The 27,961-nt window shown below is 37.9% G+C and overlaps 1 protein-coding gene across 2 annotated transcripts; it reads left to right on the forward strand.

Moving 5' to 3' along the window:
* The first annotated feature begins 768 nt into the window (after positions 1 to 768).
* LOC115455955 (trichohyalin) lies at positions 769 to 23,644 on the forward strand. Of its 2 annotated transcripts, none has more exons than XM_030184786.2 (10): positions 769 to 924; positions 4,066 to 4,160; positions 5,879 to 6,136; positions 8,113 to 8,263; positions 10,137 to 10,320; positions 13,130 to 13,308; positions 14,422 to 14,598; positions 15,416 to 15,628; positions 20,174 to 20,283; positions 21,819 to 23,644. In XM_030184786.2, exons 4-10 carry the CDS (start codon positions 8,123 to 8,125, stop codon positions 21,904 to 21,906), a joined length of 1,092 nt encoding a protein of 363 aa, XP_030040646.1. In that variant the 5' UTR covers positions 769 to 924; positions 4,066 to 4,160; positions 5,879 to 6,136; positions 8,113 to 8,122; the 3' UTR covers positions 21,907 to 23,644. The 2 variants fall into 2 exon arrangements, with proteins under 2 accessions (XP_030040646.1, XP_030040647.1); XM_030184787.2 differs by having other exon boundaries at positions 21,822 to 23,644.
* Positions 23,645 to 27,961: the final 4,317 nt, after the last annotated feature.

Consider the following 27,961-nt stretch of genomic DNA (forward strand, 5'->3'; position numbering starts at 1 on the left):
TGATCGATGGTCAGAAGCCGATTTTCATGCAGAATCGATATTACATTGAACACAATTAGATTGATTTTAGTTGTCAATTAAATTATTAAAATTGCATTTGAGTGCTGAATTTATAGAATGTGCGACTGTGTTAAATATTGAGTTAAGAAAATATTGAAAAATACTTTTGTTTGTGAAAAACATAAAAATAGAAAAAATAAGATCAACATCATAAAACAATAAACTAAACATAGCTTTTACCCATAATGAATTTTATTAAATGTGTAATTAATTTAATTTTGCAATGATAAAATTATATTAATACGGTATCGTCGAATTCAAATATATCGAGTATATATTAATCGAAAATAAGCGGTTAAATGATGAACCAGCACTTACTGATTTGCGTTCTATTCTAAAAGCAGCATTAGTTTTTCGATGTGTTTAAAATAATTATATCTGCAATCTACACGTAAAACGAAACAAAAGTAGATAATTAAAGTGTTATAAAAAATCAATAAATGTAAAAAAATATTTAAAAAATAATACAATTAATGACAAATTTTAACTCATATAGAATATAGGTACTACATATTCTAAATTTTTATATAGTAATATGCCTAACAGGTAATACAAAAAAATATTTTACTGTAAATTCGTTAAAAAAAGAAATATCAAAACGCTGTGTTAAGAAAAGACACTTCCGTACACGTCATACGTCGGTAACGTCACTTCATAGTGACAGTTCCGAATTTGAAATTCGAATAGCCTTTTCTTTCTACCGCCGTCCGCCATAACCGTTATACGATTGTGGCTGTGCTATTAGTGACTACTTTGTATTACTTTATATTATATTTTTAAAACCATTGTGAGTTTAAAGCGTCGAATCCTATACATCTAATACGTTTTACGAAATAAAGTTGATCCATCGCATATTTATCGAATGTAAGTACTTAATATTTCTATACCACGTGTCACGTAAATTAATTGTTCGTATTTTTTGTGAAACAATTCCCTTCTGGCTGAACTTTTAATAGTTAGATAAACGGTGGCGAATAAAATATAACATTATTTAATTATATTTCACGTGTATGCATGAAATAGGTACTTAGTTGAACACGTTTTTTTTTTATAAGTACTGACACAGCAAGGTGACCCCAATGCTAATGTTAAGTGAAGTTGGGTCCAATAGAATATCGTCTGACGGTGGATAGCCGTGACAGTCGATACAATTATGCCGGCATATTGTAACCGGATATACGCAGGCTGATCCCGGAACGTGACACACTTACGTGGGTCACTATGGCGGGTTTGGATACCTCGTGTGCGGTGGTCGTTATCCGGGCGGATATAAAATATATCCTACCACCAGCTAAATGTATCGTATCGTATGTCGTTATAATTCATCACTATATATTAAGCCAGGTTATTTTGTAATTAGGTATTTTAACATGATAAGAGTTAATCATAAAAATTCAATATAAACAATTTAAAAATTACAAACGTATGAATAAAATAATTTATTCGTTTGTCTTGTATCTTGTCGGGTTATAATTTTTAAATATATTTTTATGAAATATCAGCTGTAAATGTCGATATATACTGCGATTACAAAAAATAATTTTAAGTATATTGGGGCTGTATTTCTTATTGGAAACTTAAACTTAGGTAGGTAAATACTGCAACAACAATAAGGAATTTTATATTATTGTGTATTTATCATATTTTCTGCGATGTATATCTTGTAACAGAATTTTGGTGACAAAACTTGCATTAATTGGGTTAGTTTTTGTTTTCATTAATAACAAAACCCTTTTCAAGTGTAGAACGTATTTTTTTGGAAACTGATTTATATCCAGAATGATTTTAATAATTCCAGGCCCTTTTGACCTCAAACTAATGCAACAAATTTTAACCATCTTATTTCTCCCAACCTTTGAATGCGAACACTTTTCTGCATTGGTAAGCTTTCCGTTCATTATAGGACGTAGGGTGCCTCGTAATTGTTTTATTGTAGGTAATGGGCAAGGGATGAGGGAGAATATCCTGCCCCATTTCATTTTATAGGCGATGACGCATTTAACTAATTACATTGAACGCCGTCTAACTGCCGGTATAATGATATTTTAATTCCAAAGGTAGGTCTTGATTACTGCTTTGGTTACTGCATTTATTTATCTGATTAACAAATGATAATAATATATTATCGTCAAGTACCTTTAACTGCACATTAATAAGTTAACTAAATTCGCATCGAAAATTTAGTTTGATGAAATCTGTTATAAGAGTAAAATTATTAATACCTAATTCGATTTCATAACCTTTATAGATTTTTGTTAAAGGCTTTATTTTAAAAATTAAGAACGGAAATTACATTATACGTATTCAAAATTTCGTCAATCGTTATACTTACCTATCAATATTTAATTATTTATTTACTCTTTATTGTACCAAACAAAAAAAATGATAGAAGAAAAGAGAGACAAAAGGCGCATGTATAAATGGCGGTCTTATCGCTCTAGGCAATGTCTTCCAGACAAACATGGGGTGGATATAAAAAACAAGAAATAGAAATATTATAATCTTAAATGAAAAATAATTTGTATTGATTGAACATAAATTAAATAATTTGTGTAGGTATTTTATTTGTAAAATTTTGTTGTAAAGTCGCCTAATTTGAATTATTCTTTTTATTAAAATTTCTATTTTTTTTACTTTTGTGTTTTCCAATTTTGTCTAGTTTTAGTTTTTAAAAACACAAAAAAAATATCTACTGAAATCTACTTTACCCACTACTAGCGACCTCTATTTGAAAAGCTACGTACAATTTTGTTATTCAATTTTGTGGGTGTCGTGTCCATTGTTTAGAGATTCAATTAGATGGCGTTTAATATTATTTTGTTAGCAAGAACTTCGTTCATGATGATCAGAGAAGTTTACACACGAAACGGCATCTTATTTCTAATATACAAAGCCTGACTTAATCGTTAGCGTTTAGCAAAGAGCCGACTTTGAGTTTTAAAAAAAAACATGTATGTAACAAATCCTTTCTAAAATGTGGAAATTGGTTTGCAAGCAATATATTAATTTGTACCGCCAGCAGTTGTTTGACCAACAGAAGCAGCGACATCTGTTTGTCAATGCGAACAAACTAGACAGATTGACTGCAAGCTATTGTCTGCACCATAAATGTAACAAGTCACTAAAGATTTCCGAATAAAGTTGTAGTTTTGGCGTTGACTTGTACCATAATTATTAATCAAACAAAATATTATAAGTAAACCTTATTACGATGTTACATTTTTTGTTAGAATTAACATGACTAAGCTAACAGAACCAGATCTGCCGTGGTAATCTAGAAGGCAGCAGCGGCGAAGGGTGCATACAACGGCGTCGCCAGGGAGGAGTAGGGGGAAGATCTAAAAAAGTTTCCAAATGTAAAGCAACCAAAGTGCTAAGTCTTTGATTCGACTTGACGTGCTTGATCGATCATTCCCGTACGTCGAAACTCGAATGAAACCGATGACTGCCGGCTTTTCTTTATGAAGCATTTATGTTTAATCTAATTGCCATTAGAACGATTTGCAGACCGTATTTATACATATAAATACTTATATGTCGTACCTTTCGCCACTGGAGGGCAGTGAGTCAAATGCGGCTATTTTATTACTGTTTTACTGGTTGGAGACTTAATGAAACTCTCATATATCAGGATCGACTTTATTGTGTGCGCGATATCGGTCGTGGCAGGAACGGAACAGGATAACTGGCAACGACAGTGTTGCCGTCTATTGAGGCATGACCATAGACCGACTTTATTTATTGTTGTCTATGTGACAATTACTGGTTTGGAATGTATGTACTTTAAACGAACTTTCTTCCTATATAGGTTTTATACATCTACGTAAATTAAAAATGAATTTTATTGTTTGATAAACAGCAGTAAGAACGATAAAATAATGTAGTTAACCAGGTAATAAAGCAGAACTGAGAACAGCCTTTTCTGACTTACTGCCCTCTCGATTATCAGAGATATGAAGGCGTTAAAACTTTGCAAATATAATAAAATAATGTATATTGTTTCAGAAACGCAAAATATTAGAAATGAAGACTACCGTGGACATAGCAGACATGAAAAAATTGTCCGACGTCGTCGACTACGACTCACTCCATTTACGAAAGTATGTATACTGTACTGTGAGGGTTCTTCCTTAGTAGCCCAAAAGCCTGGCTTGCCCTAAAATTATTTGCACAAAACGGAATATGTAACAATAATCATAATTTTACGGTCGGTACAGTAAAGATAAAAATTCCCGCGCTTTTTATCGCTGCACCGCACCGGTTGCGGTTCGCCCCGAGCGCACCTACACACACACTAATACATCGTAACATATACCACATCTGAATCGTATCAGTATGCACACATTTAATTTTTAATGTAAAACACGCGCACAATATATCTTCCGTCACTCTCTCTCGCGTGGGGTTCTACGAGGCTTTTCGCCTAGGTATTTCTTTCTCTTTAACACTTATAGATCGAATACGCATAAAATCCTACCACACACGCATAGCTATAGTAGGTTTCTATAACAATCAGTACTAGAAATAAAGCCATTCTTTATAAACAGTATTGCCAAGTCTGTGGACTCACTACTAATATTAAACATTTATTTTACATAATATTCCTTATTTGGATGTTTTTTTTTATTTTTCATGTATATTTAATGATTTTAGAATAAACATAATGCTATTTACCTAATAATAATTACTTTTACGAATTGTATGTATTTTAAATAAACCTTTCGTATAATTTTAGTAGAAATTTTGAGTATGATTTGTGATTAGTAACTGGCAACACTAGTTGTTTGTTTTGATTGAGCCGGCGATGCATTTTTTTTAAGCTTTTGTGTTTATTACATGTTTTTGAATTATTTAAAACATTTAAATAAAAGAATATGATACCTTATAATAGTTTCAAGTGTGTGAAAGTTTGATATTAAAGAAGAAAGTAAATTTGTTAGGTTATGATGAAAAACAACATTCAACAAGCTGGCGAGAGGCGCGAAATGTACTGAGTTAAGAACCTTATAAGCTATTTAGTCTAGTATCCAAAACTAATTGACGTGATGGATACTTCCATACGGACAAGTATTACCTAAGTTGTGTCATTAGCTTTACACATTTTTCTCGACTGAGACAAGTGTTTGGGATACTTCTGGTTAAGGATAATGATTAATCGGCGCTGTATGTAAGAGATATTCCAATTTACAAAAACATATAAACGCAATAATTCCGGTAAACAGCGAAATACAATCTTATTATATCAGCAATTAAATAGGTACAGTAGGTAATATGTGACGAAATTTCAAAACAGAACATTGCGCGTCGACACTCGACAGTCATTGTATTGTTAGTCTTTATGAGATTGGTTGATAATTGATATAGGTTATTTAACTTTTTTCAGAGGTCATGACGGGTCAATTTTTTTTAAACACTAGTTTTGTATTAAACGTAGACGATTTTTTTTGTGCTGCTTCGGCTTGTCCATACCCGACATGGTAGGCACGCCACTGTGTACACATACACAATAAGATCTAAGCCTAAAAGATGAAGTATGTAGGCGTAAATTATAAATTAATTGTAAAATTATGTTTAAAAACAAGCATTTATTTAAATACTCTAAAAAGTAAAAAATTAAACTGGGTCTGGAATTTCTGCCCAATATGGCCATAGGCTCACCCCCTATCATATCATAGGACGGAACACACTTGGCGAAATGGGTATCCATTCGAGTCCAACTCGCGCTTGTTTGTAACTACAGTGTAACTTAGTATATACTAGGTAAAATATATATTTTTATTCTTATGTACTCATTGATTTTATAATTTACATTTTACAGATTAATAATAAATAGAACAAGCAAGAAAGTGTCAAAACTATTGGACAAAGAAGAAATAAAACTCTGACAAAGAAGAAAAAACCTGAAATTACTTTTGGAGAAAGAAAACGAGGAAATTTTGGAAGAACTCGAAAGAAAGAAGCAAAGAGAAGAATGCGATTATTACAAAGAAAAATATGAAAAACTACAAAAGTATCAAGAGGATCTTGAACTGGAAAAGGAAAAGGAGTGTTTGAAAGCTTTGGAAAGAGAAAAAATGTAAGTAATTAACTATAGGAATAGGTTGGTTTACTTACTTTTTGAGAAATCGATCTATTATTATCAAGCGCTGGCCAGTTTTTTTAATCGGACTTCGGCAAATTGGCTAAAAATGTATACAAATATTCAAAATTAACTTTCGTGCGCGGCTTCGCCCGGGTGAAAGAATTTCCGGGATTAAAGTCCCCGCTATATATTTTTCCGGGATAGAAAGTAGTCTTCAAACTTCCTAGGCTATTAAACTATCTCCATACCAAATTTAATAAAAATCCGTTCATTTATTTTGAGAAAATCGTTTCATCTTTGTTCTATAATATGATAAATAATTTGTCACAGCGGATCGAAAATTATTGTTTACAATGATATTTCATTATAAACTAGTTGACCCGACAGACGTTGTCCCGTCTTAACCATGAATTTGCAGCGCGCATTCTGTCAATCGATGAAATTAACTTTTATTAAAATTTTGTAACGTTCCGCTCAACTTCCTTAATTTTTTCTTTCATAAGATCCTTCTCCTGACAATAACAAACACAACAACAACAACAAAAATAGTGAAATCGGTCCAGCCGTTCACGCGTAATGGCGCGACGAAGGGAAATAGGGATTCATTTATATATATAGATGTATATAAGCGCGTTGTTTTTAACCGATTTAAAAAAAGAGGAGCTTTTCCATTTGACGTGTTTTTTTATGTTTTTACCTCAGAACTCAGTTAATTACAAACCGATTTGTATTTTTTTTTTTATTTGAAATAAGTACGTTCCATAGTTTTTTTTTAAACCGGTTAAGTAGTTTGATCTTTAAACTATAATAACTCGAATACGTATGTCGTCCAAGTAAATTAATTTAAGAATTTTGCTTTCCTGTGACTTTTCAGTTGTGTTTTTGTGTTACGATTGTTTGTCTATATATACACACCTTTTTCCCTTTTCATGGGTACGCAGAGGCGTAACTGCTCAGCTTGATAGTCGTACCGCGTGTGCGACGCAACTACGCTATTTATTTCTAAATAATATCAGCCCTGTATTATATACTTGCCCACTGCTGGGCACGGGCCTCCTCTACTACTGAGAGGGATTAGGCCTTCGTCCACCACGCTGGCCTAGTGCGGATTGGCAGACTTCACACACCTTCGAAATTCCTATAGACAACTTCTCAGATGTGCAGGTTTCCTCACGATGTTTTCCTTCACCGTTAAAGCGAACGATAAATACACAAAGAATACACACATGATTTTTTAGAAAAGTCAGAGGTGTGTGCCCTGGGATTTGAACCTGCGGACATTCGTCTCGGCAGTCCGTTCCACACCCAACTAGGCTATCGCCGCTTTTTATTCATTTCTTGCTAACATAAAAAAGCAACTAAAAACTTTTTGACAAAATTTAATCCGCCTTAAAAAGATACTACAAACGAAATATAATTTAACATTACATGGTTATCAATTTTGAAATCCGAATGAAAATTCCTAAATATTTACATGAACAAATATAGTAATAATTTCAATCAGGCACCGACTTCATAATTGGTGTATTGGTAATGTTATTTTTTATACAAGCATGACAAATTGCACCACTGTACCTGTTGGTAAGTCCAATAGAATCTTGACTGACGAGAGATGATTACCTTTCGGCAGTCGACACAATTATGCCGGCCTGTTGGAACCGGATATACACAGGCTGATTCCAGAACGCGATACATATCGGCCACTACGACGCGTTTTAACCTTGTTTTACGGTGGTCGCTATCCGGGCGGTATAAAATATATCCACCAGCAAGTTTCAGTTTATAATATTTTTAATTATATTATCAACACTATACGAAGCAGCACGGGTCCCAAAATAAAAAAAATAACAACTAAAACATGTTATACTTTGTTTCTATATATGTAAGCATACATAGTTGTTAAACACTCGAGTTTCCCTTCCGATTATAGTTTAATTTAGGCTGATCGTTACGTATATTTGTAATTCCAGAGCAACAGGCATGCGATGTACGAAACAAGACGAGATTATGCTGAAACAGATGCAAAAAATGCAAATGATGGAAAAAAAGGAAATAGAAGAACAAGAACGAGCGGTAGAAGCCATGTGGCATCAAGTACTTATTGATGATTTTCTCAGAAAGGTAACACTTAGATAAATATGTCGAAATTCAATAATGCACTTATTTATTTTGGTACCATAGAGATAACTAAAAAATTTAGTTCCTGTAGCGCAATAACCAACTTACAACTGTCTCTATCTACCTAAAAGGCGGCGCGTAGACGCTGTAAAGTACAAACTGACCAAGTAAATAAAAAACCTGTTTAAGGACGCTATGCTAGATTTTTTGTTTTAAAGTTAACGGTGCCTTTACAAGAAATTACAGACACATCATGCCTTTATTCCTAAAGGGATAGGTAGAGATGCAAATAGTGCGCTTTTCGCCAAGTGTTATCCATCCCATGATGTGATAGGGGAGTACGCAATTGCACTGCTGAGGCAGTATATTTATTTATTTAAGAACCTTTAACGAAGAATACGCGACATATAATAAAACAATGGTGTAGCAATTACATATTAAGTGGTTTTTTTTATTGCTTTGAATGACGAGACGAGCTTGCCGTTCGCCTAATGGTAAGCGATACGACCGCACATAAACAGTAGAAATCCAGTGTGAAGTTCTTCTTGAATTATAGGAAACCACAGCATGTTAATTTAAATGTTTGTACAGTGAATTATTTATATAATAGTTTATTCATACCACAAAAATCATCCACGTCAAATCGCATTTTTAGTTTAATAATCATTACAAAAAATAAATAATGAATAATTATTATAAATCAATGTCGCTTGCCGCGTCTGTCTGAAGGCGATAAACACAAAAACTACTGAACGGATTTTTTACGGTTTTCCCAATGAACGGAGTGGTTCAGAAGGAAGGTTTTCGTATAATTCATTGATGTTTCGTGTAAATTGGTTGACATATGACGTTAATTGTCGAAAATGTCGGAAAAAATTAAGTCGACGGAGAGCTTTCATTAAAAACGATTCCTCATCACAATGAGATATATTAAAAGACTGTATGGTGGAATTGCTCGTTACTGTTATAGGGCTATAGAAAAGTCTGCAATGGCATATGTCTATCTTTTAAATATAACTTACTATACCATTAATGTAAGAAAATGGTCACATATAATGTAGTAATTAAGAAGCTATTACAACGGATACGATATTCTTATCGAATTATATTCAAAATTTTATTTAAAAGTTAGTTAATTTAAGCATTTCCTGCACATTATAATTACTTACATCATACAATTTAAATTAATATCCTAGGAGTTGTCACAAAACTAAAAAGATTACGCGATAAAATTCAAGCGGTCTCATACCGACGCGCCGTGAATCCAGACACACGAGTTTTTTTTCCAACCACGTGACCTCTTCAACAGTAATCGTTGTATTTAAATTTACATAAAACCGTAATGTACTATTGACATAAACCTTCCTCAAGAATTGCACTATCTTTCAGTAAAAACCGTACAAAAATCCGTTAAGTAGATTTTGAGAAAATCTATCACATATACAAACAGTTTTTGAGGACTTTGTTTTATAATATAATATCGATTATGTATTAGTACTGGGGCGAAGTTGGAGCGAGTCGTTATAATAATAATAATATCAGCCCTGTATTATATACTTGCCCACTGCTGAGCACGGGCCTCCTCTACTACTGAGAGGGACTAGGCCTTAGTCCACCACGCTGGCCTAATGCGGATTGGTAGACTCCACACACCTTCGAAATTCCTATAGAGAACTTCTCAGGTATGCAGGTTTCCTCACGATGTTTTCCTTCACCGTTAAAGCGAACGATAATTCACAAAGAATACACACATGACTTTAGAAAAGTCAGAGGAGTGTGCCCTTTAGATTTGTACCTGCGGACATTCGTGTTGGCAGTCCGTCCCACACCCAACTAAGCTATCGCCTATCAAGTCGTTAGTTATTACTAATTTCAGACGCACATAGAAAAAATAATGGCACGTAAAAGACAAGAGGAAATGGTCGAACGTCGAAAAGTGTATGACGCGCAGATAGCGAGCGCCAATCAGAAACGACAGCAGATTATCCGAGAAGAGATTGAGAGAGAGAACACACGGCTCGAGAAAATCAAGCGGAAAATGGAGCAAGATCATTATGCAGGTATATCAATCTTAGAGATTTGAGGCTGATTATTGAATTATGAAGTAGATTAAAAATGATTGATAGAATAAGATGTGACACAAAGTAAAAACTACCCCCTTTATTCATAGACGTTATTTATCTAAGGACGGAACAATGCTGTGATGGCAAGTCTGTTTCTCAGCTTTGTTTATCTGACAGCTTGCTGTTTGTTCACTTTTGTTTTTCTGACAGCAACTAGTTGGCTAATATTGTATCTCAATATTAGCCAATCATGATGACCCTACCCTACGCACTGCGAAGGCTGTCATGCCGTCAGCACTCAGAAACAGATTTGTTATCACAGCAATGCTCCGTCCTTAGATAAAAAAAGTCTATGAATAAGAGGGTACAGTTGTATGTATAATATAGTTTCAAATTTATCTTCAGTTAGTTAATAATCTATATCTATACTTATAATAAATCTGTAGAGAGGTCAATTCTGTACATGAAATATATTTCCAAAATAACTATCAGGGGGTGATTAGGGATCGATACTGATGCCAAAAATGCAATTAGTAAAATTTTTGTCTGTCTGTCTGTCTGTCTGTATAACCGTTATAGAAACAAAAACTACTCGACGGATTTTAACGAAACTTGGTACAATTATTTGTCATACTCCTGTGCTGGTTATAGTATACTTTTCATCACGCTACAATTAATAGGAGCAGAGCAGTGAAGGGAAATGTTGGGAAAACGGGAGAAGTTACTCCATTTTTTAAGCTTCCGTCGCGTGTGCAACCTTAATGGTTAAAGCTACGCAGAAATCATGTATGACGGAAATGTTCTCCTTAAAATTATGTAAAAAATATCCCACGACAGCATATGTCTATCTTTTATGGTTGACTCACAATAACACGTGTAACTCCCGATAGCTTAGCAGTTCGGAGCTTTCTCATTATATTTGTCTACTCTTACGTTTATAACACTCTCAGTCATCCCTAATTAAAAAAAATAACATTATTAAATATTCCATAAAAAAGAATCATAGAAATCGGTATAGAAACACCAAAGTTATACATGAAATACGCTAATAATAAGCCATCACGTGTGAATACTGAATCATGCTATAAGCTTCCTTCGATTTCACCAGGATCCCATCATCAGACCCTGACCGGACAATCGGACGACCTTCATACCACCATACATTAAAAAAACATCCCGACAAATTGAGCACCTCCTCCATTTTTGAAGTCCGAAATCCACGCGGGCGAAGCTGCGAGCGGAAGCTAGTAGTATAATAATAGTGGTTATTCAATGGTTGTAATTCGATTGGAATTCGCACTCCTCTATAATATGAACTTTAATCATGCCAAATCTCTCACCTCCGTGCGCGCCATGTGCTTAAAAAGGGGCTCAAAGATTTTCCTTTAAATAATAATAAATTGATTAGTATTTACGGAGAGTATTAAGTATTTATGGTCAAGTAATTTGCACCTTAGTAATGATTGAATACTGGGTGAGATTTCTCATCTTGACATCTTTAACATGCATGTAACCTATAATCGGCATATTGTTTGATTTTGATTTTAGATTATCTATATATATAAATGAATCCCTATTTCCCTTGGTCACGCCATCACGCGTGAACGGCTGGACCGATTTCAGATTTTTTTTTGTTGTATTTGTCATTAGTCATTGTCAGGAGAAGGTTCTCATGAAAAAAAATATCAAAAAATTACGCGGAAAATTAGAAAAAAAATAACAAAACTTAACGAAAATATTATAATTTTATATAAATGTTAATTGTTTGAAATAACTGTCGGCGATTGACAGAATGCGCGCTGTAAATTCATAGTTAAGACGGGACGTCTGTCGGGTCAGCTAATCTATACTTATAATAAATCTGTAGAGAGGTCAATTCTGTACATGAAATATATTTCCAAAATAACTATCAGGGGGTGATTAGGGATCGATACTGATGCCAAAAATGCAATTAGTAAAATTTTTGTCTGTCTGTCTGTCTTTCTGTCTGTCTGTCTGTCTGTCTGTCTGTCTGTCTGTCTGTCTGTCTGTCTGTCTGTCTGCCTGTCTGTCTGTCTGTATAACCGTTATAGAAACAAAAACTACTCGACGGATTTTAACGAAACTTGGTACAATTATTTGTCATACTCCTGTGCTGGTTATAGTATACTTTTCATCACGCTACAATTAATAGGAGCAGAGCAGTGAAGGGAAATGTTGGGAAAACGGGAGAAATTACTCCATTTTTAAGCTTCCGTCGCGTGTGCAACCTTAATGGTTAAAGCTACGCAGAAATCATGTATGACGGAAATGTTCTCCTTAAAATTTTGTAAAAATATCCCACGACAGCATATGTCTATCTTTTATGGTTGACTCACAATAACACGTGTAACTCCCGATAGCTTAGCAGTTCGAAGCTTTCTCATTATATTTGACTACTCTTACGTTTATAACACTCTCAGTCATCCCTAATTAAAAAAGTTAACATTATTAAATATTCCTTAAAAAAGATTCATAGAAATCGGTATAGAAACACCAAAGTTATACATGAAATACGCTAATAATAAGCCATCACGCGTGAATACTGAATCATGCTATAAGCTCTCTTCGATTTCACCAGGATCCCATCATCAGACCCTGACAGGACAATTGGACCACCTGCATACCACCATACTTAAAAAAACATCCCGACAAATTGAGCACCTCCTCCATTTTTGAAGTCCGAAATCCACGCGGGCGAAGCTGCGAGCGGAAGCTAGTAATTAATAAAGTAATAATTTTAGTTTGATTAATGGAAATAGTACAGGTTTGTAACAACTATTTCCAGAATTAGAAAGAAAAAAACAGCAACAAATGACAAACAAGAAAAATTACCTAACGTCGAGCGATATAAAATTATCAAGGATTCAAAGTGAAAAATTATCTGAAAAGGAATTTGATAACGCAGTAATTAGAAAAGCATTGGAGGAATTGCGACAAGAAAGACAGAAGAAACTAAGAGAAATTGTAAGTATTTCGCATAGGTATTGACAAAGTATTCATTTGTAATTTCTCGTTGATACTATCTAGGCAATAGTTTACACCTGTAGCGACGTGTGTTCTGCTTGACTGGAAATCTTTTCATTCCATAGAGGAACGCAACCATCTGTTCCTCTACAGTAGCAACCTTCACGTTGCCACGCACTGCGCTTGCGCACTTGCGCCTGATCTCTCTCCGGTCATGTCGGATTGCCGTCTCACCGGACTATGAGAGTGAAGGAACAGAGAGTGCACCTGTGTATTGCGCACACGCTTGTGCACTACAATATATCCTGCGTTCCTGGCTGATCTCCGTTGAGATTGGTCGCCGTGGCCGAAATTCGGCTAGGAGGAATTCATTCATTCACCTTCAGATCGATGCCGAAAATGGTGCAATAATAAAGTTTTTGACATACTTACAGATTGGGTGATTGGCTAATTTTAAAACTGCAGTTAGCATTTGAATTTTTTTTAGTTTAGTCCTGTTTTGATATTTTTGTATGTATTTACATACAAAAATATCCTTTGGCGTTATAAAACTCCGACTGAGCTTTTTATTAGAGTTCTAGGACAAAATCTATTATTATTGTTCGATTTAAATTATTTTCAAAAGGAAAAAGCCGCCTGCGTACCCTGATCTATAGCTACTATATATTAGAACCCAAGATTACCGAGCTTTCACTCTTCGATTATATACATTTTACGATTTAGATTTAGATAGATATCTACTTAATTCGTTCTATAAATTAAGTACTGTAACAAATAAAACAAGTAGCGCCACCTTTATTGATTTTACAATCAAGTTCATCGCGAGCGACCAATAGATGGCGCCACAGACGAAGAATCACTCGCCGGACTTTAATTCCAACAGTCGTTTTTTGTTCTATGTCAAAAGGTCGGGTTCTAGTCAATTTCCATTGCGTGGGACTTTGGCATTTCCTTACGTTTGTATAAACTAAACTTCAATCACTTCATAAGTGTTTACCGTCTCTTGATCCGACGTAGCCTTCGGCCCTGTTATGTACTAAATATCCACTAAAAATATAAAGATGATAGGATCAAGTTATGAACCAATTGTTTAATTTTAATATTGTTTTACAGCAAAATAAGCAAATTGAAAAACAAATATGCGTGGAGAACTACAAGAAAGAGAAAGAGGCAGCGTTAGCGATGGAGCAGGAGAGTGATCACATCGGCCGAATGTGGAGACAACAGGAACAAAGCCGTATTGATGAATGTTACCAACGAGTAGAACGCGAACAGCGGATAAGCAGAGAGGTATGGTTTGTATTTTATACTGAAACTAGCGACCCGCCCCGGCTTCGCACGGGTGCAATGCTAATACTAAATACGCTACAGAAAAAATGTGAATATATAAATACATAGCGGCCCGCTCTGGCTTCGCACGGGTATAACATAACAAAATAACAGTATTTCTCCACTATAAAATGGATGTTATTATTATACATATAAACCTTCCTCTTGAATCACTCTATCTATTAAAAAAACGCATCAAAATCCGTTGCGTAGTTTTAAAGATTTAAGCATACAAAGGAACAGAGAAAGCGACTTTGTTTTATACTATGTAGTAATTTGGTGATAATGCACAACAACGGTATTTCGGCTGACACTTCTCTTCCCCATACTCGCTCTGGATACTATATGCCTGCATATTATATTAACTAGTTGTGGCCGCAGCTTCGCCCGCGTGGAAATCAGTGTGTCACATAGTTATTCCCAGGCAAATCCTGACGCACGAGATTTTTTACAACCACACAAACTTCAACAGTAATCGTTATATTTTAGTAAATTTACATAAAACCTTAATGTTCCTAAACCTTCTTATATGTATGTAACCGTACAAAAATTTGTTCAGTAGATTTTGAGAAAATTGATTACATACAGACAGGTTTTGGGAACTTTGTTTTATGATATGTATACATCGATTGTGTGGAAAAATTGGGACGATAAGAAATGCTAGACTTCCCAACTTTGAACTAACTACTTAAAATGTTTCCTTCAGGGGCAAAAACCAAGTCGCCCAACCTGAAAAATTTGTCATTTTATTAATTTATCGTTTTATTTAAAATTTTAGACTGCAGCTAAAGAATACAAAGATCACGTTGATAAAATTAATAACGAGTTAATAAAAGCTAAACAGCAAAGAGGCGAAACAATGGAGCGCGTAAAACGAACTGCGTTGAAAGAACTTCGAGACAATATACGCCGCGCTGACTTGGAGTTGAAGAAGCAAATTGATTACAGAAATAACTTAAACAAACAGATACAGGACAATCAAAATCACTTGGTAAGCTTTCCACGCACAGATATATGTACTACGTATTAGATCTAGCATTCCGTACACTCATTGTGCTCTACTTAATTGTACTGTAATCCGTACACTTGACTTTAGTTTGATTTCAACATTGACAGCGCGTGGTTATGTACGAACGCTCATAATATAAGAACTCGAGTCTAAGTGTAAACATGGAAGTGAAATTAATCAAATAAGTGAAATTATTTTCTGTTCAAGTGAATAAATAGGTTATAACAGTGACGTTTTGGTTGCCATTTTAGTTCAGATTTTGAACAAATAGTTTATATGGACGTCCTTGTCTATAAAATATACGTCAATGTTACCGCATCTTACACGCGTGACGTCTCGTACATAATCATAACGTATGCGTAATTACAATTTTAACTACTGTGGAAATGACCTTATAACGATGCCTCGTCGCATCGTGTGCGAATTATTTTGTAAACGTTAGGCCTTACAGACCTCGGGCTATTTGTTTATTTATTTGTAATAAGGTACACCAACAGCACTATATATTACATCAATCAATATTATAAAAACAATAAGTGTTCACCAATATGTGTGTGTCGGCGCTCGGTCAGAGGTTTCCCCCAAATCCATGGTAAAGAGAAACACTAAAACTTCACTTTTTCCTTTTTATAATTAGTAACCCGAGGTATAGAAAACGACTGTGCCTCGCTGCTCAAATGCTCAGTTTAAATACTCTCCATTAACCGTTACAAAGTTTAGACATTCAATACATTGCTTGAATATAACATGATTTAACCAAAGTTTACTCGTAATTTAAATTAAACAATTCTTACAATAAATTGTTAATTATTTACAATATTTTAAACCAAGAATAGGTAGCGATGGGATATTATAAACAAAGATACTTAATTATTCCGGAACTGGTGACAGTGAGGAAATAACTTAAATCTAAAATTGTAAATTAAATACTTTAAAATGGTACAAACGTACAGTTTACATTTAAATAATCAAATATGTATTACAGAACATGTTTTGTTTTTACATAAAATCAAACTTATAATAAGGATGTCTAACAAATATAATAATTTGAACATCACGATTAATAAACGTAAGAATTACAAAAACATTCAAGTAAATCAATAACAAATATAAAATTAATTAAGGAACTCTTGAAATTACACAAATAAATCTCTTTAGTTCATTTCCGATTTAATAAAATATTTTAGTTATGTTTCGTGACAATGGATGGCGGTACATGGGTGCGCCCATATGTGCTACTAATAGATGAACACGCTTATGACACGACCCTTATGATTCGTTTCTTTTACAATAAGTGTGCGAAGAGCTTTACTATAGCAACACAAGCTGCTATTATTTATCACTGGCTGACCCGGCGAACTTCGTACCGCCTAACAGTCGATTCTTTATAATCCGGGACACCGGGTCAGCTAGTAAGATAAAAAAGAAAAAAGAATGTTGATAAGTCAATTACATTATGTCAAAAAATATAATTATAAAAACACTTAAAATTCTTTCCATCGTTCCATCTAACGTCAGTCAATTGTTTTGCCTTCCCGGAACCCCTCCACTAACACTTAAACTTTATGGTATAGTATTAAAGTTCAAATTGACTCTTAAGTATTATGACGATTCTTTTGTATGGGATAAAGAAAACTGTCGTTTTTAGATTTTCAGGCATTTTTTTAAAAATTTCTTTCCGTAAGAACCACCCTTGTACTTCAAGGAATATTATAAAAAGGAATTAGCGAAATCGGTTCAGCTGCTCTCAAGATTTGCGCTTAGAAAGACATTCAGCGATTCATTTTTATATTATAGACTAGCTGACCCAATGATAAAAGAAGTATAGAGGATGGGTAATATGGTCACGTGACATGCGGCACATTTCATGAACAAAATGGTGCCGACTCCGCCCCTTACAATAGTGATATGCTAGTACCGAAAATTTTGTATCGACATCGAAGAATTAAGAGAGACAAACAAGCCCCAAAAAGATCAAATACGAAAGGGGTTAGGAACTACCATAATATGAATATAACAAATCATAATGTAAACAAACAAACTGAAACTGATTTATAAGTAACAATTGTTAAACAAAGCAGTACCTGTTGTGACAAACATCCAGTTGTGTTTGATCTATATTTGTATGTTGCACTATTCCTTGCTAAAAATTTAAGTTACAGATTAAGATATTTATTTTATACATGATAAATGGAATAAGATAGCGTAGCCAGCAATTATTTGGTTGGTTTTATTTTATTTTATTATTATGCTCTTTGATCGAGAAACATAACTATGGTTCAGCAAACTAAAATCAATGACCGTAAAAATGGTGGTTAAGATAATCAATTATAATAATTATTTGCAATAACAACAATATGATTATGTATCTATTTCCGTGCATGCAAAGGTTGCTCGAAACATAAGACCGCCAATTGTAAAAATATATCTTACATTTCATCTTTATGTTGTTTCTTTTATGTTTATCTATTCTTTTATGTAACAATTCTAATTTTATTCATAGCAATATATTAAAGTAATATTACTATTAGGTGAAGTATAATAATCATTACTATTTTACTTATCGGGAATATTGTTGGAAAACAGTTATCTTTACTCGCGTTAATTAAACGTGTGGTTTATGCATATCTTCTCAAAATGTAAAGAAATATGTATTTGGTGTAGGATTCCAATCACGTCGCTCAATATTCTCAATTCATTTTGCCTTGGTTTTTAAATTTTTTGGTTATCTTAAAAAATATTCTAATTTCACTTATTTTGTCCTTCTGAATAATACAATATTGATGTGTGCTCTAACATTCTTTCCAAAGACAAAAACCGTAACTGATAAACGGGCGTCTGTTAAAATATCGATATCAATAATTTCTAAACAAATCCACCCACCCATCCCTAAGCTCGTGTGTAAACAAACATAATGATTTTAATGTGTATAAATCACGCCTAAAAGGGTCCAAAGCTTAACAAACCAGATCCACATATCATTTTAATTGATAAAACACATCCAAAAAGTAATTATACAAAGATATTTGCTAATTTTCGGTAAAAACAGTTACTAACCTATGAAAATATATTTCGGGGTCTTTCTTGCGTGAATTCGATTTGCATCCTTTCACACAACACTGAGTCATTTTCGAAACTTAACAAATACACTAATAAACACACTGAACAATTGAGAATATGATTATATTACTTTAAATTCAATATTTATGAAGATTTGTTTACATCGTCTGACACTACATGTACTTGCCGACTGGCCAGCATAAAATGGCGTTTCTGCCGCAAGGCGGTCCCAGTGTGTTGAAGTAAACGAAATAGTGCCATATGCGAAGAAAGCAATTATTTTTGTCTTTTTTGTTACGTTCCAAATAAGCTTTGAGTAAAAGAGATAGACATATATATTGACAATTCTGCGTCGATTTCCCTAACATAAATATAACTTATTCATATAGCTAACTTTTGAGGCCTGTCCTCTTTATATTTAGTCATTGAGCTGACCCGACAGACGATGTCCTGTCAACTATGAATTTGCAGCGCGCATTCTGTCAATCGCTGAAATAAATTTTTCTTAAATTTTCTAACGTTCCGCTCAACTTCCTTATTTTATTCTTTCATAAGAACCTTCTCCTGACAATAACAAACACAACAAAAAAAAAATAGTGAATTCGGTCCAGCCGTTTACGCGTGATGGCGTGACCAAGGGAAATAGGGATTCATTTTTATATATATATATATAGAAGATTATCGTTCTGGCCACCTCTGGTTGAACAGCTTGAAGTCTTTTTGTTAATGGTGAGGGTAGGGTTCCTTAAAGGACACCGAACAAAATACTTCCTAAAAATCATGTTTACTAGAATTATTACAATTAACACCGACAGATGCTAAATCAAAGCAACAAATAGCTAGTGAATATCATAGTCCTCCCACGTTTTTTCCCAACCATGCGTGCTACGGAGCATTACAAAAGGTAAATTATTTTTCGCAAACGCGAAAATCTTTAAGTTTAATATTTTTGCGACTAGATGGCGCTAATAGTCCCGCCGTAATCAACGATTCCTATGTATTTTTTTTTTATAAAACAAAATGGTGGATTAAAGTAAAATAGCGTATTCGACTTTTTTTTATAAGTCTTATAAAATGTATAAATTCTAAAACAGAAGAAATCATTGAAATGTGATGAAATATCCACAAGTTATAAGCCATTGTAATTTGATAGTTGGGAGTATACTAGGGGCGAGTGTCAAAAAACAGAAAAGAACCGGAATACTTACATATTATGACGTCAGCGGACATTACGATGCGTGCGAAAGAAAGAGATGGAGTAATATCTCCACTCCACGCCCACTGCTGCACGTAAAAATATTTGAATTTAGAATTATTTCTTCATTTCTTATAGAATTTTAATGTTTACAAAGGATTTCTTTTTGTACTAATTACTGTTACATAATTTGCACGAAATCAAACATGGTCAAATACCCTGTTACAGGATAAAGAAAAAAATATTATAATTTTATTGATTGTCATTTGCAGATAATGGAACAAAAACAAATTGAAATGAGAGACAGACCTTTTACGAAGAAAGCCTTAATGTTTCAAGATGCAATGTACAGAAAGTTTAAAAAGGCTCACGACGGAATGAGGTTTGTATTGAATAAATCTTTAATTCATTTCGCCTAATGAATTAGAGTCAACGTTGAGACCAACACGCAATAATACTGCACAACGCAACACACACTCCTCTGGAGAGAGAAATAAATAATAGTTTAAAAAAACTAAAAGAACACGCTTGTATTGCTAATCGAACTAAAAAGGAGAAAATAATTTCTATGTACAAAGAATTTATATTACAGTATTAGAAGGTTGAAGGATCAATCATAGTTAAGTACCTCAAAATAAAATTATAATAAACTTGAAGTAATTAACAGAATAATTTAACTCAGAGTAAAAAGCGCAGGATGCTTGATATAGTATGTATTATAATCATTCTATTGGCTACTATATATAAGAGGAGAATTATGAAAACGAAGTAAAATGCACCCCACGCTTTTTACTCTGAGTAAAATTATTCTGTTAAACACTTCAAGTTTATTATAATTTTATTTTGAGGTACTTAACTATGATTGATCCTTCAACCTTCTACTACTGTAATATAAATTCTTTGTACTTAGAAATTATTTTCTCCTTTTTAGTTCGATTAGCAATAAAAGCGTGTTTTTTTAAACTATTATTTATTTTTCATTTTTTAGTTTGATTTATCAATTAGTTTTTTGTAGACATAATATGGTATTGAAATGTCTCATGAGTCATTTCGTAATCTAATCATTTCATTTAAGGCTTCACTGTTGCATGGGGTTGTTCGTCCGAAACCGCAGGCATGCGCAGATCGCGCGCTAGCTCTATCCCTTTTACTCTTTCACAGCGGATCTATAAAAGAATTTATTAATCCTGGCGGTCCTAATAAGGATAATGGGAATCTCTTATCAAATTATTGCATAGTCATCGGTCCTTGATACGTGTGTAAAGTTTCAAATTAATCAGATTTCTGGAAATTGGTGAAAATTGAGCTCAAAGATTCCGTTACATACATACATACATACATAGATACAACCCAAGCTAATAAAAGCGTGTTAAAAATATTCAATATGTTGCCGGCGTTGTGTAGTTAGTGATAACTACGTTAATAGAACTAGTGGAATTGAGGCGGAAATCAATAAATGAATCCCATGATTATTGTGAAACAAAATCAATTTCAGCAAAATTAAAGGAACCTTTTTGGTGAACTCAATATTTTCATGTGATAACTATCTACTAGATGCTCCCTTTCTTTGTGTCATCCAGGGTGGCACGAGCAAAAATATATCATGAATGTCATAGGGATAGCTACTATTTTTAACCCCCGAGGCAAAAAAAGTGAGTGTGCCTATGGTGTCGGAAGTCACAAACACTGAATCGTTTTTGGTGCGTCTTTTGTTTGAAAGCTGTTGTGATCGAGATAGTTTTTAGCTATAATTTATTAAGATCTGTTCAGGTCTGAAGTTTATGAACTTATTTTACTTGACAAAATGGTTTTTCTAACTTTCAAGGATTCGATTGATTTGATATTTTAAAAAGACCACCATTTTGTGTCGGGGGTATTTATATTATAATGTACCTCAACGTTATCTTATATTTTCAGTAGCAGCACTACAAACCCAATTCATCCATTCAGAAGATCAATGCAGTCTAAACAAGGAAACTCAATTCAATTGCCGCACATAATATAAAAACGTATTTATCTGCAACAAACAATTCTTGAATGTATTTGGAGATATTATATAACTCCGCTAGAGCGAAAAAATTCAAATTCCCGGCAGCGGAACCTTTTCAAATTAAATAAGATTGACGTCGGCTTATTTCAACGCGCCGTCAATACAAGCTTGACATGATACATGGAGTATCAAGACGGCGGAAGCAATCTATATACACCGCTAAAAAGGAGTAGAGACAGAAGTGTTGATAACCAAACTGTACCGAGCCAATACGAATTGTTACGGCAACCGTAAGCACCAGTACGGATTTTCATGTGCCTTGCCTACTACAAGCAAAGGATCTACGATCTCTAGTCGACTGCATACGTATTTGCAGTCTACGACGCAGAAGCAGCTCAGGAACCGCTGATAGAAAAGCGACGGTTAAAGTAAACAGTGAACTCGCGTACAGTATAAATAATGACCTGAGCGGTGTGGCTCCAACTTAGTATTAAGCCTAGTACATATAAGTGTAGTATATTTAAACCATGTTAGCTTATGACTCCCAATTATTTGAATATGTAAATAGTATTGTATTTAGTAGCTAAGTTTATAAGTTATAACAAGTTTTAATTGAAACTGAGGGCATTGTGATCCCAAATGAACTAAAACTAAGAACAAGTGTAACAGTGGCGCCTTGATAACAAGACCGATACGATGCGGGCACTGCGCACATCCATAGCTGTATATAAGTGCTGTATTCAGTCTGATTCAAACTTTTTGGTTGTTCTGAAGATCGCAAGTTTCCAGGCGTCGAACACAATATTAGGTGTCAAATGCGTTACTGTTTACGTATAGCCGATCTCAGTAGGAAAATTAATGTTTTGTTATATTAAAAATTAAATTGAACCTAAATATATTGTCGATTTGACTATACCTGCGCAGACCTGCGCTCGCAGTTAACTTCACAGCCGCCAAGAAGTTTGAATGGAACTGTACTAACAGAGGTACACAACTAATAGTGGAACAAATTCTCGATTCAAGACAAGGGTCGTAACTGTAGTTATTGTATTAACTTAGGGCTTGCTTTGACTTAATGATCTTCATCTTTAAGATTGTACCGTTCCTACATAGACAGGCTAGTATGAATAAAGTAAATAGGTAAATTTTAGATCCTCTCCAACACACAACGGCATAATGCCGCTTGAGGCTTTGTCTGGTGTTGCCGGTTTTACCAACGCTACATGAGCAGAACTTTAGGAGTGTCTACTGGAACGTATCCAGAAGAAATACAAGATAACGTGGCCAGGCAGTGTTTGCACGACCAGCGATTAAAGGCTGTTCACCTTTGTGATAAACCTATACACCGTGTGCTTGTTACGTGCTTTTGGTGCCAGGGTATCTAATGGCGCTTTTTCGCTTCTGTACAACCGCCATTCAATGGGCAGCTCAGAATTGGCGCGGCCAAGAGGGATCCGACTGTCTAATTACACAAAGCATTCTGGGCCCTTATTCTGTATGATAGTGTAAACGCGTAACGCGGCCGTGTCATGTTATCTTTGAGAAATGTGCGTGGAATGGTATTCTGTAAGCCAAAGTTCTATAGTCCTTAACATGATGCGTTGTGTTACGTGGTTGTTACACACTGTCAAAATAACGTGCGGGATAGAGAATAAGGCCCCTGATGGTTCGTACTCTTAATGCCAACGTGAAGAACTTCAAGCAAGCGCGGGTAAACGGCGGGAGTAACTATGACTCTCTTAAGGTAGCCAAATGCCTCGTCATCTAATTAGTGACGCGCATGAATGGATTAACGAAATTCCCACTGTCCCTATCTACTCGCCGTAGCGTGCGGACGTGTCGCGGCGCGCTCTGCAATAGTGGCGGTTTTGTAGTTGTTAAATGTTATTTACTCAGTTTATGTGCCTCCCTCGCGAGTAACATTTATGTGTCTGTTTCGGTAATATATATTGTTGCGTGTGTGTTTAAGGAACAAGGACCCGTTTAGGTATAGTGTGAAGACTTGTAGCTTGAAACATTTATTTTGTGACTAATTTTGCGAACTATAGTCGCTTATCTGTTACGGTGACACTTGTGCTTACCCCCCTTCGGTAGTTATAAGATAGTTTTAGTTCATAAATAGTTAAATAGTGACAATGTGGAACTTTATAGGTTAGTTTTAGGTTATGTGCACGTGCCTTCTGGCACGCGGTCCAGTACGGCGGGTACTTTAACAAAACTTTTTTGTGAAGTGACAGCTGACAGGTGACAGTTGACAGTTGACAGCTGTCAGCTTCAAGTGACAGCTAAGTGTCAATTGCCGCGTGTGCTTTCGGGGTTGCCAACGGACAAAATTATCATTAATCGTACAACTGGAAGGTCGACGTACTCAGTGTTGCCTATACAAAATAAATATCCATATCTGTGGCGTTATAACTATTATACCGGACACTCCCTGCCTGACACGGCGCGAGGACCGGGGCGATGTCGGACCCCGACCCCCCCGCCCGGCGGCGCAGACAGGCAGAATTGGACGAAGCATTGGCCCAAAAAGAAGAAGAGCTACTTGCCCTTGAGCGCCAGAGTGCAGCGGAGGGCTTCACTCCTCGCAGATCCCTGGCCCGCACCCCTCCCCAGTTCGACTCCTATCTGGCCAGCCAGAAACGTCCCCTAACATCGCCTGAGGATAATCAGGACCAACTGCGGCGATGCCTGGGCGCGACGAGGCCTCTCTCCTGGGCCCCACCAGCAGCTGGCATCTCTCGGGGCTCCGGAGCCGGCCCTGCGGGCGTGTCCGTGTCCGAAACCGAATCACCTGCTGAGGGGGGTGCGGAGCCCCCCATCTCACTGTCCACGACGGCCCAACCACTCTCCGGCGAACTTAGCGGCGCTTCCAAGCCGGAGCTGCTGGAGCGGGCACACTCCTCTCTGCTGGACATCACCAAAATCGCTAACGGCATGGTCTCTGAGAAAAAATTTAAGCTGAACTCAGCAGACAGAGAGATTGTGAATGCGCGTGCCCAGCAGCTGCTGGCTGTGGTTGCAATGCTGGAGCTGCAGCTGGCGGAGGCCGAGAAGGAGTTGCTAGTGTCCCGGCATAATTGCTCCTCATTGGAGCTTCGGCTGTCTGCTTGTAATAGAGAGGACACTCTTGTGGACTCGTTGGTGAGCAGAATTGGGGACCGCATACCTTGGGCCTCCCCATCCACTGGGGTGACGACTGCCCCTCCCTCCTTCGCCAACGTTCTACGCACAAGGAGTGCCAACGTCCCCATCCCGGCACCATCCGGCCCGGTACTGGCCGTTTACCCATCGGAGGCCGGACAAAACATCATAAAGACTGCAGAGGATACTAAATCGGTAATCAAGCAGGCGGTGAACCCTAAAATAGTAGGTGTGCAGGTGGAGCGTGTTCGCAAAATCGGCAACGCGGGGATCCTCGTTCAGACCACTAGCGAGGCTGGGGCGCAGCGGCTACGGGAGGCAATCCCGAATACGCTGCGAGTGACCGAGCCGCGCCACCGCATGCCGCTGGTAGCGATCTCCGGCCTGAGCGGGGATCCAACTGAGGAAGCATTTATTACGGACCTGCACGAACAGAACATGGCTGCCGACGGAAACTGGCCCCTATCGCGCTTCAGGAAAGAGGCCAAGCTAGCTTTCAAGAAGGGTAGGCGCGGCGGAATGACCACTGTGGTCCTGCAGTGCTCGCCCGCCCTCCGCAAGACGCTGGTTGAGGCCGGGAAAGTATACATTGGGTGGGACGTCTGCCGCGTCTACGATTACGTGTCTGTCACTTGCTGCAGCAAATGCCAGCTATATGGGCATCCGGAGAAGCACTGCAGATCGCCGGAGGTCACGTGTGGCCGATGCGGGGAAACAGGTCACCGCGCACCAGACTGCTCCTCTACCACGTCCAGGTGCGCCACGTGCGCACGCTTCAAGAAGCCGGACGCGCCGAACCACAAGACCGCGGCAAGAGATTGTCCAGCCCGTCTACACGCGGAGGGTCAGACAGTAGCTGCCACCCGCTACATTCTCGCCTGAGCCCACACTCATTGGCCAGATAAATCTTGGGGGAGGAGAGCTGGCCACCACGGAGCTGCCTGCAATCGCGAGTGAGCTGGAGCTCGACATCATTCTTGTACAGGAACAATACTCCCCGTCCCGGCTCCTCCTACAGCATGGCCCCCGGGCCCAGGCGGGAATCTACATTCACAGGCAGAACATCGCGGTCTCCGCACTACCAGAATGGTGCAACGACCATTGTTATGTTGCTCACGTTGCGCACCTGGACCTCATCATAGTCTCCGCCTATTTTAAATATTCAGACCTGATTGACCCGCACGCGGAACACCTGACGAGGCTTCTCAGCCATTTCAGCGGCAGGTGCATCTTAGTCAGTGCAGACTGTAACGCCCACTCGCCGATGTGGCACTGCTCCATGCAGCAATGCAGGGGCCGGGGTATAACTGCTGATCGACGGAGAGCTACGGTGGAGGACCTCATTACGGCACACTCCCTTCTGGTGGCGAACTCTGAGGACCAACCGGCTACCTTCTTCACCGCCAACGGAGAATCGAACGTAGACATCACCCTGCACTCGAGGAGCTGTCATGTCGACGAGTGGCGCGTGCACATAGGGGCCAGTACCAGCGACCACCGCCTCATAACCTTCAAGGTGAGCCAGCCCACCGACCGGCGCGCAAGAAAAGAGTGCAGCGAGCGGTCCGAGTTGCCGCCGGGCTTTCGGGACCGGGGTGTCGATTGGGGCCGCTTCAGGACAATGATACACCTTAGAATGGGATATTTGGACACGAGCACATCTGCCGCCGAGGCTAGCGCGAGGTTTACCGACATAGTCGTACATTCCGCGCGGGCTACCCTCGGCGTCAGAAGACGTAAGAAAGAGATAGGCTACGAATGGTGGACGCCTGAGCTCGACCGTCTACGACGGCGGTGCGGCTCCTCGCGTCGTGCGTGGCAGCGCACTCGCCGGGCGGGCGGTCCAGCGGAGGAATACGCAGGTGAAGTGTACAGACGGGAACGTGCCGCATATCGGCGGAGGATGGCTGAGACTGAGACGGCCTTCTTCAGGGGGATCGCCGAATCCGGTAACCTGGACCCTTGGGGCCTCGCCTACCGGGTGTCCAGCGGGAGGAGCCGACCTCCTGAGAATGTTGTCACAGGCATCAGGTTCGCGGAGGGGTTCGCCGGAACTGTTGATGAAGCCATGCACGCCCTTGCCTACGCACTGTGTCCTGACGACGACTTGTCCAAGGACACGGAGCACCATGGCCGGGTTCGCGCTATGGCCGAGGTAGTCCCGGTTGGCCCTAATGCCCGTCCCCCGTCCGCGACGTGTCTTGGGGGCATAATTAGGCAGATGCCTAACACGGCACCTGGACTCGACGGGGTGACCGCCAGGATTCTACGTAACGTCTGGGCCGCTGCATCGGTGGAATTCCACCCGGTGTATGCCAAATGTATAGACGAGGGCGTATTCCCGGACGTCTGGAAAGACGGTCGTCTTCTTGTCCTGCCGAAGGGCAACAACAAGCCGATTACGGACCCGAAGGCGTACCGTCCAATTACGCTGCTCTCCGTCTTCGGCAAACTGCTGGAGCGTGTCATGCTCACATGCGCGCCTCAAATCCCACGCGGGATATCAGACTGCCAGCATGGCTTCACTCCGGGTAGGTCAACAGTCTCTGCGCTCAAAGTGGTGATTGATACCGCGCGCACGTCCGAGGCGCGCTATGTTCAGGCGATTTTCCTGGACATCTCCTGCGCCTTTGACAATGCCTGGTGGCCCATGATATTGTCCAAGGTGAAGCTGGGGGGTTGTCCCCCCAACATCTATAAGATGCTGGTGGGCTACTTCACCGGCCGCCGTGTCGGCTTGTTCGTGGGCGATCGGGTGTTGTGGAAGGAGTCCACGATGGGGTGTCCGCAGGGTTCAGTACTCGGCCCACTGTTGTGGAATGTGTTGCTGGACGACCTGCTCCGGTCTCCGCTCCCAAGTGGGGTCCGCATGGTGGCCTATGCAGATGATGTCACTGTTCTTGTCGAGGCACAATCCAGGGCCGGA

Source organism: Manduca sexta, chromosome 5 (genome assembly GCF_014839805.1).
Source record: "Manduca sexta isolate Smith_Timp_Sample1 chromosome 5, JHU_Msex_v1.0, whole genome shotgun sequence".
Lineage (NCBI taxonomy): Eukaryota > Metazoa > Arthropoda > Insecta > Lepidoptera > Sphingidae > Manduca > Manduca sexta.

Bases quoted from the DNA above. Each gene is read 5' to 3' on its own strand.
- LOC115455955 (XM_030184786.2), top strand. From the start codon at position 8,123: ATGCGATGTACGAAACAAGACGAGATTATGCTGAAACAGATGCAAAAA. The intron at 10,321-13,129 runs GTATATCAATCT...AACTATTTCCAG, and splicing joins GGAGCAAGATCATTATGCAG to AATTAGAAAGAAAAAAACAG. The intron at 14,599-15,415 runs GTATGGTTTGTA...TTAAAATTTTAG, and splicing joins AACAGCGGATAAGCAGAGAG to ACTGCAGCTAAAGAATACAA.